Genomic DNA, 15,128 nt, shown 5'->3' with positions numbered 1-15,128 from the left:
TTACCATCATGACCTATTACAAAGGCATTGCTCAGATTTATTGCAAAGATGTGTTTCCACTTGGAAATCATATGTAAGATTGAGTCAACATTTGGCATCAGTGATGGTTGCAACTTACTGTATTGGCCAACATCAGGGAACACTATGATAAATCGAACTTCTTTATTTGACTGCTTGATGAGAAATAAGGGACTCCACATTTTCAGGACAAGAAAAATACTCCAAGGCATTCAAAGTCATCAAATGTTTAGTTGTAACTCAACAAGTTTATCTCTAGCATACTGGAGAAAGTGACCTTTGTGTTGTGGAGGATGTACATATCCCATGTTGACATTAGCATTGAAGATTTCAGCGTTGCCATCATAGCCTGGGAATGTTGGATTGAAGACATCATCATATTCCTGAAGGAGTGTGTGGCACTGAGAGTGTTTGTGTGCTGAGGCAGGGTCTGATCCAGATCCACAAGAACAGATTGGGAAAACAGCAGATGCTGCTTACGCCTGCACTATCGCTAAGCAAGCGGCTGTGTCATGTCACCCTGAGAAGGCGGAGGATCTTGGTTGCTGGGAGTGAAGACAGGTCATATCCAAACAAAATGCTCATTGTGAGGTAGGAATTGCAGTTCACTGGAAAGATTCATGATACGAATGTTGTCAGTAATAGTAGTCAAAATATATGGTGGAGGCAAGGTGTTGGGTGGCTTGGTACATTTTGGTCCAAAAGGAAGAGAGGACAGTTTAAATACAAACATTGTGATATCTGCAAAATGATCCAGTATCATGCCTCAAAGAAGGGCAGGACTGGGTGTTAAACATTCATGGGTACAATATGTTCAGGAAAGATAGGAAAGGGGGAGGGGTGGTAGTATTTATTAAGGAGAACATTGCAGTGCTGGAGAAAGAGGATGACCCACAAGAGTCCAGGACAGCATCTATTTGGTTAGAGCCAAGAAACAAAAAAGGTGCAATTACGTTGCTTGGTGTAGTCTATTGGACATCAACTAGTGGGTAGGATGTAGAGGAACAAATCTGCAAGGAAATTACAGAGATGTGTAAGAATTAAAGAGTAATTAAAATGGGGGACTTTAATTATCCGAATATAGGCTGGGACTGTAGTAGTGTAAAGGGCAGAGAGGGGTAAGTGTTCCCAGAGTGTGTTCAGGAGAATTTTATGCAGCAGTATTTTTGCAGTCCAATGAGAAAGGAGGCACTGATCACAGAATCACAGAATATCACAGTGCAGAGGAGGCCCTTTGGCCCATTGAGTCTGCACCGACACGTGAGAAAAACCTGACCTACCTACTTAATCCCATTTACCAGCACTTGGCCCATAGCCTTGAATGTTATGACACTTTTTAAAGGATGTGAGGCAACCCGCCTCCACCACCCTCCCAGGCAGCACATTCCAGACCGTCACCACCCTCTGGATAAAAAAGTTTTTCCTCACATCCCCCTAAACCTCCTGCCCCTCACCTTGAACTTATGTCCCCTCGTGACTGACCCTTCAATTAAGGGGAACAGCTGCCCCCTATCCACCCTGTCCATGCCCCTCATAATCTTGTACACCTCGATCAGGTCGCCCCTCAATCTTCTCTGCTCCAACAAAAACAACCCAAGTCTATCCAACCTCTCTTCATAACTTAAATGTTTCATCCCAGGCAACATCCTGGTGAATCTCCTCTGCACCCCCTCCAGTGCAATCACATCCTTCCAATAATGTGGCGACCAGAACTGCACACAGTACTCCAGCTGTGGCCTCACCAAGGTTCTATACAATGACCTCCCTACTTTTGTAATCTATGCCTCGAATGATAAAGGCAAGTGTCTCATATGCCTTTTTCACCACTCCACTAACATGCCCCTCCGCCTTCAGAGATTTATGGACATATACGCCAAGGTCCCTTTGTTCCTCAGAGCTTCCTAGTGCCATGCCATTCATTGAATACTTCCTTGTCAAATTACTCCTTCCAAAGTGTATCACCTCACACTTTTCAGGGTTAAATTCCATCTGCCACTTATCTGCCCATTTGACCATACCGTCTATATCTTCCTGTAGCCCAAGACTCAACCTCACTGTTAACCACCTGACATCTTTGTGTCATCCACAAACTTACTAATCCTACCTCCCACATAGTCATCTATGTCGTTTATATAAATGACAAATAATAGGGGACCCAGAACAGATCCCTGTGTACGCCACTGGACACTGGCATCCAGTCACTAAAGCATCCTTCTGTCATCACCCTCTATCTCCTACAGCTAAGCCAATTTTGAATGCACCTTATCAAATTACCCAGTATCCCATGTGCACTTTCCTTCTTTATAAGTCTCCCATGTGGGACCTTGTCAAAGACTTTGCTGAAATCCATATAAACTACATCAACTGCACTACCCTCATCTACACACCTGGTCACCTCCTCAAAAAATTAAATCAAATTTGTTAGGCATGACCTCCCTCTGACAAAGCCATGCTGACTATACCTGATCAAACCTTGCCTCTCCAAGTGGAGATAGGTTCTCTCCTTCAGAATTTTCTCCAATAGTTTCCCTACCACTGACGTGAGACTCACTGGCCTGTAATTCCCTAGCTTATCTCTACAACCCTCCTTAAATAGCGGAACCACATTAGCTGTTCTCCAGTCCTCTGGCACCTCCCCCGTGGCCAGAGAGGAATTAAAAATTTGGGTCAGATCCCCTGTGATCTCCTCCCTTGCCTCCCTCAGCAGTCTGGGACATAAATCATCCGGACCTGGAGGTTTGTCCACTTTTAAGCCTGCCAACACCTCCAATACTCTTTTTCAATTTGCTCAAGAACCTCGCAGTCTCTCTCCCCGAGTTCAATACCTTCATCCTCATTCTCTTGGGTGAAGATGGATGTGAAGTATCGTTCAACACTCTAGCGATGTCCTCTGGCTCCACCCATAGATTGCCCCCTTGGTCCCTAATGGGCTCTACTCTTTCCCTGGTTATCCTCTTCCCATTGATATACTTATAGAATATCTTGGGATTTTCCCTACTTTTACCAGCCAGAGCTTTCTCATATCCCCTCTTTGCTCTCCGAATTGCTTTCTTAAGCTCCACCCTGCACTTTCTGTACTCCACTAATGCCTCCGCTGATTTGCTTCCCTTGTACCTGCTAAAAGCCTCTCTTTTCCTTCTCATCATATCCTGAATATCTCTGGTCATCCATGGTTCTCTGGGCTTGTTACTCCTTCCTATCACCCTAGAGGGAACATGTTGAGTCTGTACCCTCCCCATTTCCTTTTTGAACACCCCCCACTGATCCTCTGTAGATTTCCCCAGAAGTAGCTGTTCCCAGTCTACCTTGGCCAGATCCTGCCTTATTTTACTAAAATCCACTCTCCCCCAATCCCCTGGTCTGGTAGACCAGGTTCTGGGAAATGAGGCGGGCAAAGTGGATCAAGTGTCAGTGGGAGAACATTTAGGGGACAGTAACCATTGTATCATAAGGTTTAGATTGGCTATGGAAATGGACAAAGAGCAATTGAGAGTAAGAATAATAACCAGCGGAAAGCCAACTTCAGTGAAGTAAGAATAGATCTGACCCAGATAAATTGGAATCAAAGATCGTCATGAAAAAATGTAACCGAACTATGGGCTGCCTTAAAAGAAGCACAGTCAGGTATATTATCATAAAGGGGAAAGGTAGGGCAAACAAATGCAGAGCTCCCTGGATGAAGAATGAGAAAGAGATTAAGATGACAAAGAAAAATTGTGCTTGTAACACATGTCAAATGGATAATACAATCGAGAACCAGGCTGGATATAGAAGGTTCAGAGGGGAATAGAGAAAACAAGAGAAGAAAAAAGAGAGCATGAGAAGAGACTGGCAGCTAACAAAAGGGAATCCAAAAGTCTTCTATTGGCATTTAAATAATAAAAGGGCGATAAAAGGATAAGTGGAGCTGATTAGGGACCTAAAAGGGGATTTACACATGGAGGCGGGGTTGACTGACTAAGGTATTAAATGAATACTTTGTATCTTTAGCAAGGAAGATGCTGCTGCTCAGTTCAGGGTGAAAGAGTAGACAGTTCAGTCCTCGTAGGGTAGAAAATTGATAAGGAGGTGATATTAGACAGGCAGTGTATGCTTCAAGTTGATAAGGCACCAGGACCAGATGAGATGCTTCCAAGGATACTAAGGGAAGTGAGACTGGAAGTTGTGGAGGCACTGGCTATAAATTTCCAGACTCTGGGGTGGTCCCAGAGGACTGGAGAATTGCAACTATTACACCCCTGTTCTAAAAAGGGTGTAAAGATAATCCCAGCAACTACAGACTTAGTCAGTTTACCTTCATTGGTGGGGAAGCTTCTAGAAATGGGGCAAAATTAATAGTCACTTGGGCACATGCAGGTTAATTAAGGAAAGCTGACATGGATTTGTTACGGGCAAATCATGTTTACCTAACTTGCTGGAGAATTTTGATGAGGTAATGGAGAGGGGTGATGTGGGTAATGCTGTTGATGTGGTGTACATGGACCTCCAAAGGCATTTGATACAGTGCCACACAACAGATTTGTAAGCAAAGATATAGCTCATGGAAGAAAAGGGACAGCAGCAAAATGGATACAGAATTGGCTGAGTGACAGGTAACAGAGAGTAGTGGCTAATGGATGTTTTTCAGTCAAGAGGAAGTGGAGTTCCCCAGGGTTCAGTGTTGGGACCCTTGCTTTTCCTGACATATATTAATGACCAAGACCTTGGTGTACAGGGCACAATTTCAAAATTTGCAGATGATACAAAACTTGGCAACATTATGAACTTTGAGGAAGATACTGTGGAACTTCAAATGACATAAACAGGTTGGTGGAATGGGTGAATGAGCAGCAGATGAAATTTAATATGGATAAGTGTGAAGTGATTCGTTTTAGTAGAAAGAATGCAGAGAGACAATATAAAATAAAGGGTACAATTCTAAAAGGGGTGTAGGAGCAGAGGGACCTGCGTGTAAATGTACACAGATCATTGAAGGTGGCAGGACAGGTTGAGAGAGTGGTTAATAAAGCATACAGTATACTGGGCTTTTTTAATAGGGGTATGGAGTACAAGAGCAAGGAGGCTATGATAAATCTATATAAAGCACTGGTTTGGCCTCAACAAGTGTACTGCGTCCAGTTCTGCGTGCTGCAACCTCGGAAAGATGTGAAGACATTGGAGAGAGTGCAGAAAAGATTCACAAGGATGATTCCTGGGATGAAGAACTTCAGTTATGTAGATAGGATGGAGAAGCTGGAACTGTTTTCCTTGGAGAAGAGAAGGTTGACAGGGAGAAATGTTTCCCATTCTTGGAAGGTTTGAGAACCAGATGACACACATTTAAAGTAATTGGTAAAAGAAGCAATGGCAACATAAGGAAAATCTTTCTCATGCGGCAAGTCATTAGGATCAGGAATGCGCTGCCCTGTGAGTGTGGTGGAGGCAGATTCAATTGAGGCATTGAAGGGGGAATTGGAATATTATCTGAAAAGGAAGAACATACAGAGCCACAAGGAGAAGACGGGGGGCGGGGTGGGTTGGGGGGGTGGCAGGTGACACTAGTTAAATTGCTCCTTCCGAAAGTCAGCACAGACATTGACTGAATGGCCTCCTTCTGTGCTGTAACTGTGATTCTATGGTGTCACATTTGACCCCAAGGTAAGCTTTTGACCTCAGTTTTGCGCCAGCATTAAGACGGTCTGTTTCTACCTCTGTAACATCCTCAGCTCACCCTGCTGCTGCTGAAACCCTCTCGACTTGATCATTCCAATGCATTCCTGGCCAGCCTCCCACATTCTACCCTCCATAAGCTTGAGATCGTCCAAATCTTTGCTGCCCGTGTCTAAACTTGCACCAAGTCCCGATCCCCTATCACCGCTCGCTGACCTACACTGGCTCCTGGTCAAGCAAAGTCTTCATTTTAAAATTCTCATCCTTGTTCTCAAATCCCTCTAAGGCCTCGCCCCTGTTACTCACATTGAGCTGCAATCCAGATTATGATTCTTGGATCAAGAGCTTGACGTTTTTAGTTAATAACATTCTTGTGTTGTTTGAATGCTTGAATCAAGCCCTTGCTGAATCTCATTGCAGCAATTTTATTCAAGTCACACTTCTCATTTTATTCTCTTGCAATCCCAAGCTATCAGCAAAATATAATTATTGAAAGGTATATTCAGATAGGAGATTGCTACAAAAATGGCTGGATTTCGTTTCCAAATCTCCTGCCCCAAGCCATTTAAAATTGTGATTGTAGTGAAACCTGAACGAGGATTGCTCAGTGATTTGCTTTTATGGAGTGACTTAGAGTGGCGGAGCTCCAGAATGAAATTAATGCAGTGAGAAGCGATTTAATATTTGAATTTGCACAGTTTCTCATTTCAGTGATGACTCTTAGCATTAAAGGAAAGGACATAGTGAATGGAAGGGCTCAACATTTACACTCCATTACTAAGAAGGTTAATAGTCAGTGAAGTGGCATTGACTGAAATATAGTCAAGATCAGAAATAGGTGAACAAAGGCTCTGGAAAGTTAACTGCCAGTTAACATACCCATAGGTCAACGTGCTGTCCATCAGCCTGTCCAGGTACAGTGTGAATGCAGCACACACCCAGCGACAATCCTCAGCAGCAGCAAAACATAGAAAACAACACACAGGAACACTAACACTGTTCCACCATCTCTATCTTGATAATAATAAGCAAATCTTCCTTACAAATCAGAATATTTCTCACTCAGAATTTGTTATTAGGAACTGTAGTGAACTTTACCATAAGCAGTTTGGTGTAATTGTCACATCAATATGCAAGAAACAGCTGAATGATAAAAATATTACAAACAGTATAGTGAAATATAACAAATACAAAGATTCTTGAAATAATTTGATGTATCTACTTCTAATATTTATTCTCAATTAATGAAATATGACTGTTTCTTCACAAGAAGCAGGACATTTGGGAATAAGAAAGTGAAAAATTATCCAAGTGAGAAGGCTGATTGGAAGGAGGGCAATCGGACAACGTTTGTAATCCTTTTCCCCTTTGCTGGCTGTTTTGCAACCCCACTTCAGTTAAATGTCAACCCCATTATCTCTTTTGAGTAGATAAGGGACTGATTGATTGACCTCACTGTGGTCTTCTGCCACAAGCCGGGCTGGACTGTCCACGCACTTTTTCCCCAAGTGGGCTTTGATAACTTGCACCTATGATTTTATGTGGCATTGCAAGAAGTTCCACAGATATAGAACTAAGACACGCAACAAGACAGAGTTTTGTAAGAGTTGATAATGGAAGGTAAGTGCTACAGAATCAACCACCCATTACATAGTTTGAAGAAAATATATAATTGAGTTAGAAGCAGTACAGGGAAGGTTCACTCGACTCATTCCTGGGATGAAGGGACTAGCTTATGAAGAAAGGTTGAACAGGTTGGGATTATACCCATTGGAGTTTAGAAGAATGAGACCCTGAGGGGATTTGATAGGGTGGATACCGGGAGGATGTTTCCTCTGGTGGTGGAGACTAGAGCCAGGGGACACAGTTTAAGAATAAGAGGTCTACTGTTTAAGATGGAGAGGAGGAGAAATTATTTCTCTTAGAAGCTCGTTAGTTTGTGGAATTCTCTTCCCCAGAAAGCAGGAGGCTGGGTCACTGAATTTATTCAAGGCAGAGTTAGACAGGTTTTTGATAGACAAGGGAGTCAAGGGTTATGGAGGGGGGCAGATGGGGAAGTGGAGTTGAGACCAGAACCAGATGAGCTACAAACTTATTGAATGATGGAGCAGGCTCAAAGGGCTGAATGGACTACTCCTGCTCCTAAGTCCTCTGCTCCTATGTTTGTCTCAGCTGTTGCACTCTCACTCCTGAGCCAATAATCTGACCTTAAGATTGGGACACAGAGTCCATTCTGACACACTCGTCCATTGTTGAGCTGAAACGTTAACTCTGTTTCCCTCCCCACAGATGCTGCCTGATCTGCTGAATATTCCCAGTATTTTCTGTTCTTATTTCAGTAAATAGAGCTGAGCTCATACACATCAACACCAACTCCTATTTGTATAGCGCCTTTAACATAGTAAAACATCCCAAGATGCTTCACAGGAGAATGATAAAACAAAGTATGACACCAAGCCACATAAAGAGATATTTGGGCCCGATTTTGTGGAGTCATGGAAGCCCTGCGGACCTTGAAAAATGGTGGCCCGGTCCCAGGTTCGGAAGTCCCACCCCATTTCCGACAGATCCCATGGCCATTAGAAATTAGTGTTGAGTTCAACCAGACTCTTTATTCACTGGAGCAAGTTTCTGCAGTAGGGGAGTCACAAGTGTTTAGAGAAATCCTAAATCCTCTTGAAGGGTGGATAAGGTTGGTAGAACTGTTGAGCTGTACAGTAATTTAAATATCCAGTCTTTCAAGGTTAAAAATAGGCTGCCTGTGTCAGTGAGTTGAAAAAAGACTTTCCTAGCAGTTATAATAGCTATGTGTTGACACTTCCCAAGGGCTATCATTATGTCATTATTAATGCTTGGCTGTTTCCACAACCTATGCTTATCTCAGCAAGGGGTCCTAAATTCACAGTTTGACTGACAGCTCAAAGAGGTTATTCAAGCATTAGCTGTCTTTGATGTGGGGTTGGAAATACAACTTGGTTTTGAAAAGGGATTAAATACATGAAGGAATTTAAATGGGTTTTCATGAATGGGGGTGTTTCTTTAATATAGTGAAGGCTGTAATAGATATTTAGACTTTTATTTTATTTCATCAAACATGGCTCCTCAGGTGTGCCTGTGGTGAATACTGGGTGAGTTGGCATGGAGGGTGTAAGGGCAAAGGGTGGTGGGTGGTGGCAAGGGTTAGCATGAGTTGGCGTGGGGGCATAGAGGTGGCACAGGAAGTGGGTTGGGGAGTGATGGGGTGTGAGGGACGAGGACTAGAGGGCCTAAAATTTAAGGAAACAACTGGTACAAGTTCCCAGAGAATGGAAGTGGGCCATCTAATCAGCCTGCCTATGCACTCAGCAGGCCCTACGGCCAATTTTGCTTCTGGGGGGTGGCCGACTCGACATCACCCCACATCCTCCCACCCCTGGAGTGGAAATTGGGTCTGATGGGGCACTTTCTCCTGAGGTATGTAGCGCGAGACGAGAACATTACCGACTTGGCTATTTGCCTTGGGAGTGAAAATCCGGCCCATTAGGTCTGATGACCAAAAGAGATAGGTCTTAAGAAGTGTCCTAAAGGAGGAAAGTGAGGTCAGGTAGCAAAGAGATGTAGGGAAGGAATTCCAGAGCTTGGGGCCTTGACAACTGAAGGCATGGCCATCAAAGGTGGAGCAATTATGATTGGGAATGCACAAGAGGCCAGAATTAGAGGAGTGCAGTCATCACAGAGGGCTGTGGAGTTGAAGGAGATTACAGAAATAAGGAGCAGTGAGGCCATGGGGGGATTTAAAAACAAAGATGAGAATTTTAACATCAAGATGTTGCTTGATTGGGAGCCAGTGTAGATCAATGGGCACAGAGGTGATAAGGGAATGGGATTTTTCTGCAAGTAAAGACATGGGCAAGAGGGTTTTAGATGACCTCAAGTTTACAGAGGGTAGAAAGTGGGAGAGCCATCCAGGAATGCATTGGAATCGTCGAGTCCAGAGGTAACAAAGGCATGGATGAGGGCTTCAGCAGTAGATGAGCTGAGACAGGAGTGAAGTCAAGCAAGGTTACGGAGGTGGAAATAGGCGGTCTTAGCGATGGTATGAATATGTGATCGGAAGCTCATCTCAGGATCAAATGTGACACCAAAGTTACAAACAGACAGACTTAATCCCAGACTGTTGCCAGGGAGAGGGATGAAGTCAATAGTTAGAGAATGAAGTTTGAAGAAGGGACCTAAAACATTGGATTCAGTCTTTCCAATATTTAATTGGAGGAAATTCTGCTCATCCTGTACTAGATTTTGGATAAGATGCCTGATAATTTAGTATCAGTGGGAGGGTCAGGAGAGATATCGTCAGTGTATATGTGAAAACTAATGCTGTGTCTTCAGATAATGTCGTCAAGGGTCAGCTTGTAGATGAGAAATAGGAGGCCAAGGATAGACACTTGGGGGATACCAGAGGTTTTAGGAGCAGTTAGGGAAACCATATTAAGTGACTCTCCGGTTATGACTAGATAGATAAGAATGGAACCAGGGGAGAGCAGTCCCACCCAGCTGGAGAACAGTGGAGAGGCGTTGGAGGAGGATGGTGTGGTCAACCATGTCGAAGCCTGCAGACAGGTCAAGAAGAATACGGAGGAAAGTTTACCTTTGTCACAATCATGTAGGCTGTCATTTGTGACTCTGATTAGAGCTGTTTCGGTTTGGGTCGGGGATAGAAACCTGATTAGAGGGATTCAAACATGGAGTTCAAAGAAAGAGGGGAACAGATTTGGGAGGTGACAATATGTTCAAAGAGTTTGGAGATGAAAGAGAGGTTGGAGATGGTAGTTTGCAAGGACAGATGGGTCAAGTATTGGTCTTTTTTGAGGAAAGGTTTGAAGGAGAGAGGGACAACAGAAGACAATTTGTAGTGGAGAAAAGAAGTCGGGGTTATCTTTACATTTCAGGATGATCCTAGAATAGTGAACAGTTTTAGCTGTTTTACGTCCTCCAGCTAGACATCGCAGTGGATGGTTGAAATAATTTTGCGTCATATCCTTTTAAGTTTGCATCCCCTGACTTAAGGGAGTGGGAGTGAGGGCCGTACCAGGGGGAATGGCCAGAGTGAGAGGGAATAATGGGTTTATTGGGAACGAGAGTATTAAAGATGTGGTGATAATTGGTTGGGTTGGATTTGTCCTGCTTTCTGTGTACAGGACATACCTGGGCAATTTTCCACATAGACAAGTAGATGCCAATGTTGTAGCTGTGCTGGAACAGTTTGGCTAGGGGTGCGGTAAGTTCTGGAACACAAGTCTTCAGTACTATTGCCGGAATATTGTCAGGGCCCATAGCCTTTGCAGTATCCAGTGCCTTCAGCCATTTCTTGATATCACGTGGAATGAATTGAATTGGCTGAAGACTGGCATCTGTGACGCTGGGGACCTCCGGAGGAAGCCAAGATGGATCATCCACTTGGCACTTCTGGATGAAGATAGTTGCAAATGCTTCAGCCTTATCTTTTGCACTGGTGTGCTGGGCTTCCCCATCATTGAGAATGGGGATATTTGTGGAGCCTCCTCCTCCAGTGAGCTGTTTAATTGTCCACCACCATTCACGACTGGATGTGGCAGGACTGCAGAGCTTAGATCTGATCCATTGGTTGTGGAATCGCTTAGCCCTGTCTATCATTTGCTGCTTATACTGTTTTTCATATATGTAGTCCTGTGTTATAGCTTCACCAGTTTGACATCTCAATCTACTCAATCCCTCAGCAAGTTTGTATTTTAGTCAATTAACCCCTGAGTGAGTTACACACCTTAGTGAGTGTCTTAGTAAACACATCCCTGAACAGTTACACACCTTAGCGAGTGTCTTAGTAAACACATCCCTGAACAGTTACACACCTTAGCGAGTGTCTTAGTAAACACATCCCTGAGTGAGTTACACACCTTAGCGAGTGTCTTAGTAAACACATCTCTGAATAATTACACACCTTAGCAAGTGTCTAAGTAAACACATCCCTGAGTGAGTTACACACCTTAGTGAGTGTCTTAGTAAACACATCCCTGAGTGAGTTACACACCTTAGCGATTGTCTTAGTAAACACATCCCTGAACAGTTACACACCTTAGTGAGTGTCTTAGTAAACACATCCCTGAGTGAGTTACACACCTTAGTGAGTGTCTTAGTAAACACATCCCTGAGTGAGTTACACACCTTAGCGAGTGTCTTAGTAAACACATCTCTGAATAATTACACACCTTAGCAAGTGTCTTAGTAAACACATCCCTGAGTGAGTTACACACCTTAGTGCATGTCTTAGTAAACACATCCCTGAGTGAGTTACACACCTTAGTGAGTGTCTTAGTAAACACATCCCTGAGTGAGTTACACACCTTAGCGAGTGTCTTAGTAAACACATCCCTGAGTGAGTTACACACCTTAGTGAATGTCTTAGTAAACATATCCCTGAGTGAGTTACACACCTTAGCGAGTGTCTTAGTAAACACATCCCTGAATGAGTTACACACCTTAGCGATTGTCTTAGTAAACACATCCCTGAACAGTTACACACCTTAGTGAGTGTCTTAGTAAACACATCCCTGAACAGTTACACACCTTAGTGAGTGTCTTAGTAAACACATCCCTGAACAGTTACACACCTTAGTGAGTGTCTTAGTAAACACATCCCTGAACAGTTACACACCTTAGTGAATGTCTTAGTAAACACATCCCTGAACAGTTACACACCTTAGTGAGTGTCTTGGTAAACACATCCCTGAGTGAGTTACACACCTTAGCGAGTGTCTTAGTATACACATCCCTGAGTGAGTTACACACCTTAGCGAGTGTCTTAGTAAATACATCCCTGAGTGAGTTACACACCTTGGCGAGTGTCTTAGTGAACACATCCCTGAACAGTTACACACCTTAGTGAATGTCTTATTAAACAGATCCCTGGGTGAGTTACATACCTTAGCGATTGTCTTAGTAAACACATCCCTGAACAGTTACACACCTTAGTGAGTGTCTTAGTAAACACATCCCTGCACAGTTACACACCTTAGTGAGTGTCTTGGTAAACACATCCCTGAGTGAGTTACACACCTTAGCGAGTGTCTTAGTATACACATCCCTGAGTGAGTTACACACCTTAGCGAGTGTCTTAGTAAATACATCCCTGAGTGAGTTACACACCTTGGCGAGTGTCTTAGTGAACACATCCCTGAACAGTTACACACCTTAGCGAGTGTCTTAGTAAACAGATCCCTGAGTGAGTTACATACCTTAATGAGTGTCTTAGTAAACACATCCCTGAGTGAGTTACACACCTTAGTGAATGTCTTAGTAAACACATCCCTGAGTGAGTTACACACCTTAGTGAATATCTTAGTGAACACATCCCTGAACAGTTACACACCTCAGTAATTACATACCCCAGCAAGAACATGCTTAGTAAGTGCGTACCTTTATACTCTGCTGAATATCGACAGCAGTGATCAAGTCCCTCCACATGTACCATGATGAAAAGGTTTTCTTAAGGTAGACATAGTCGAAAACATTCCCCTTTTTTGGGATTTGTAAAGCTCGGGGAAGTTTCAAATCTTTCGGCCTTGGGTATGAAGAGTCATGTTCGCAGAGACTGCTGAAAAAATCACTAAATCTGCAAATTAAAATATGTCTTCATATTAGCTTATCCATGGTAGTTTATGAAATAACTTCAAAATCCCTTTTTCAATTTGGGCAATAATAAAGATTTAAATACGGATCATAATAATAAAGCAGTGGCAATACTCGCCAGATGGAGAATTCCCGTGACTCGATGCTGCTGCTCATTTCCAGCGGGACTCCCGAGCCCGCCTTTCCCGGGAAGGATCAGGCGCAGCATCCAGGGAACAACACTGAAACGGCGTAAAGGCAGGGGACGGAGAAGCCACTCTCCATTTTACCGCACCAGTTGCTGTATGGTCAGTTTAAACATGCAGATTGAATGTTGGTGAATGAATGAATGGGTGGGTGGGGGGTTAGGGTGGGGGGGGGGGGCGGGGGGGGGGGGTAGGTGGGTGAGCTGGTAGGAAGATGGGGTGGTTTGTGGGTGGGGTGGTAGGTGGGTGAGGTGCTAGGTGGCTGAGGTGGTAGGTGGGTGGGGTGCTAGGTGGGTGGGATGGTAGGTGCGTGAGGTGATAGGTGGGTGAGGAGGTAGGTGAGTGGGGTGGTAGGTGGGTGAGGAGGTAGGTGGGTGAGGTGGTAGGTGGGTGACGTGGCAGGTTGGTGAGGAGTTAGGTGGGTGAGGTGGTAGATGGGTGAGGAGGTAGGTGGGTGAGGTGGTAGGTGGGTGGGGTGGCAGGTTGGTGAGGTGGTAGGTGGGTGAGGTGGTAGGTGGGTGAGGTGGTAGGTGGGTGAGAAGTTAGGTGAGTGGGGTTGTAGGTGGGTGAGGTGGTAGGTGGGTGAGGTGGTAAGTCGGTGAGGAGGTAGGTGAATGGGGTGGTAGGTGGGTGAGGTGGTAAGTCGGTGAGGAGGTAGGTGAGTGGGGTGGTAGGTGGGTGGGGTGGTAGGTGGGTGGGGGGGTAAGTCGGTGAGGAGGTAGGTGAGCGGGGTGGTAGGTGGGTGAGGTGGTAAATCGGTGAGGAGGTAGGTGAGTGGGGTGGTAGGTGGGTGGGGTGGTAGGTGGGTGGGGTGGCTGGTGGGTGGGGTGACAGGTGGGTGGGGTGGTAGGTGGGTGAGGAGGTAGGTGAGTGGGGAGGTAGGTGGGTGAGGAGGTAGGTGGATGAGGAGGTAGGTGGGTGGGGTGGTAGGTGGGTGAGGTGGTACGTGGGTGGGGTGGTAGGTGGGTGGGGTGGTAGGTGGGTGAGGTGGTAGGGGGGTGAGGTGGTACGTGGGTGGGTTGACAGGTGGGTGGGTTGACAGGTGAGTGGGGTGACAGGTAGGTGGAGTGACATGTGGGTGAGGTGGTAGGTGGGTGGGATGAGTGGTGGGTGCGATGGCAGGTGGGTGAGGTGGTAGGGGGGTGAGGTGTTAGGCGGGTGGGGTGGTAGGGGGTGAGGCGGTAGGGAGGTGAGGTGATAGGTGGGTGAGGTGGCAGGTGGGTGGGGTGGTAGGTGGGTGGAGTGAGTGGTGGGTGCGATGGTAGGTGGGTGAGGTGGTAGGGGGGTGAGGTGGTAGGGGGGTGAGGTGGTAGGTGGGTGGGTTGACAGGTGGGTGGGTTGACAGGTGAGTGGGGTGACAGGTAGGTGGAGTGACATGTGGGTGAGGTGGTAGGTGGGTGGGATGAGTGGTGGGTGCGATGGCAGGTGGGTGAGGTGGTAGGGGGGTGAGGTGTTAGGCGGGTGGGGTGGTAGGGGGTGAGGCGGTAGGGAGGTGAGGTGATAGGTGGGTGAGGTGGCAGGTGGGTGAGGTGGTAGGTGGGTGGGGTGGTAGGTGCCTGAGGTGGTAGGTGGGTGAGGTGGGAGGTGGGTGAGTGGTAGGTGGGTGGGGTGGTAGGTGCCTGAGGTGGTAGG

General features: G+C 45.5%; 1 protein-coding gene across 1 annotated transcript in view; it reads right to left on the bottom strand.

Annotated features, from left to right (window-relative positions):
- LOC144687508 (dynein axonemal heavy chain 3-like) overlaps window positions 1–15,128 on the bottom strand; it is a 706,779-nt gene that overhangs the window by 399,736 nt on the left and 291,915 nt on the right. The window contains exon 23 of the mRNA XM_078553740.1: window positions 13,099–13,294. Coding sequence (XP_078409866.1) covers window positions 13,099–13,294 — 196 coding nt within the window. The remainder of the gene's footprint in view (window positions 1–13,098; window positions 13,295–15,128) is intronic.

This window comes from Cetorhinus maximus, chromosome 12 (assembly GCF_964194155.1).
Source record: "Cetorhinus maximus chromosome 12, sCetMax3.hap1.1, whole genome shotgun sequence".
Classification (NCBI taxonomy): Eukaryota; Metazoa; Chordata; class Chondrichthyes; order Lamniformes; family Cetorhinidae; genus Cetorhinus; species Cetorhinus maximus.
The sequence above is the reverse complement of the archived record's forward strand: the minus strand, read 5'-3'. Positions and strand labels throughout refer to the sequence as shown.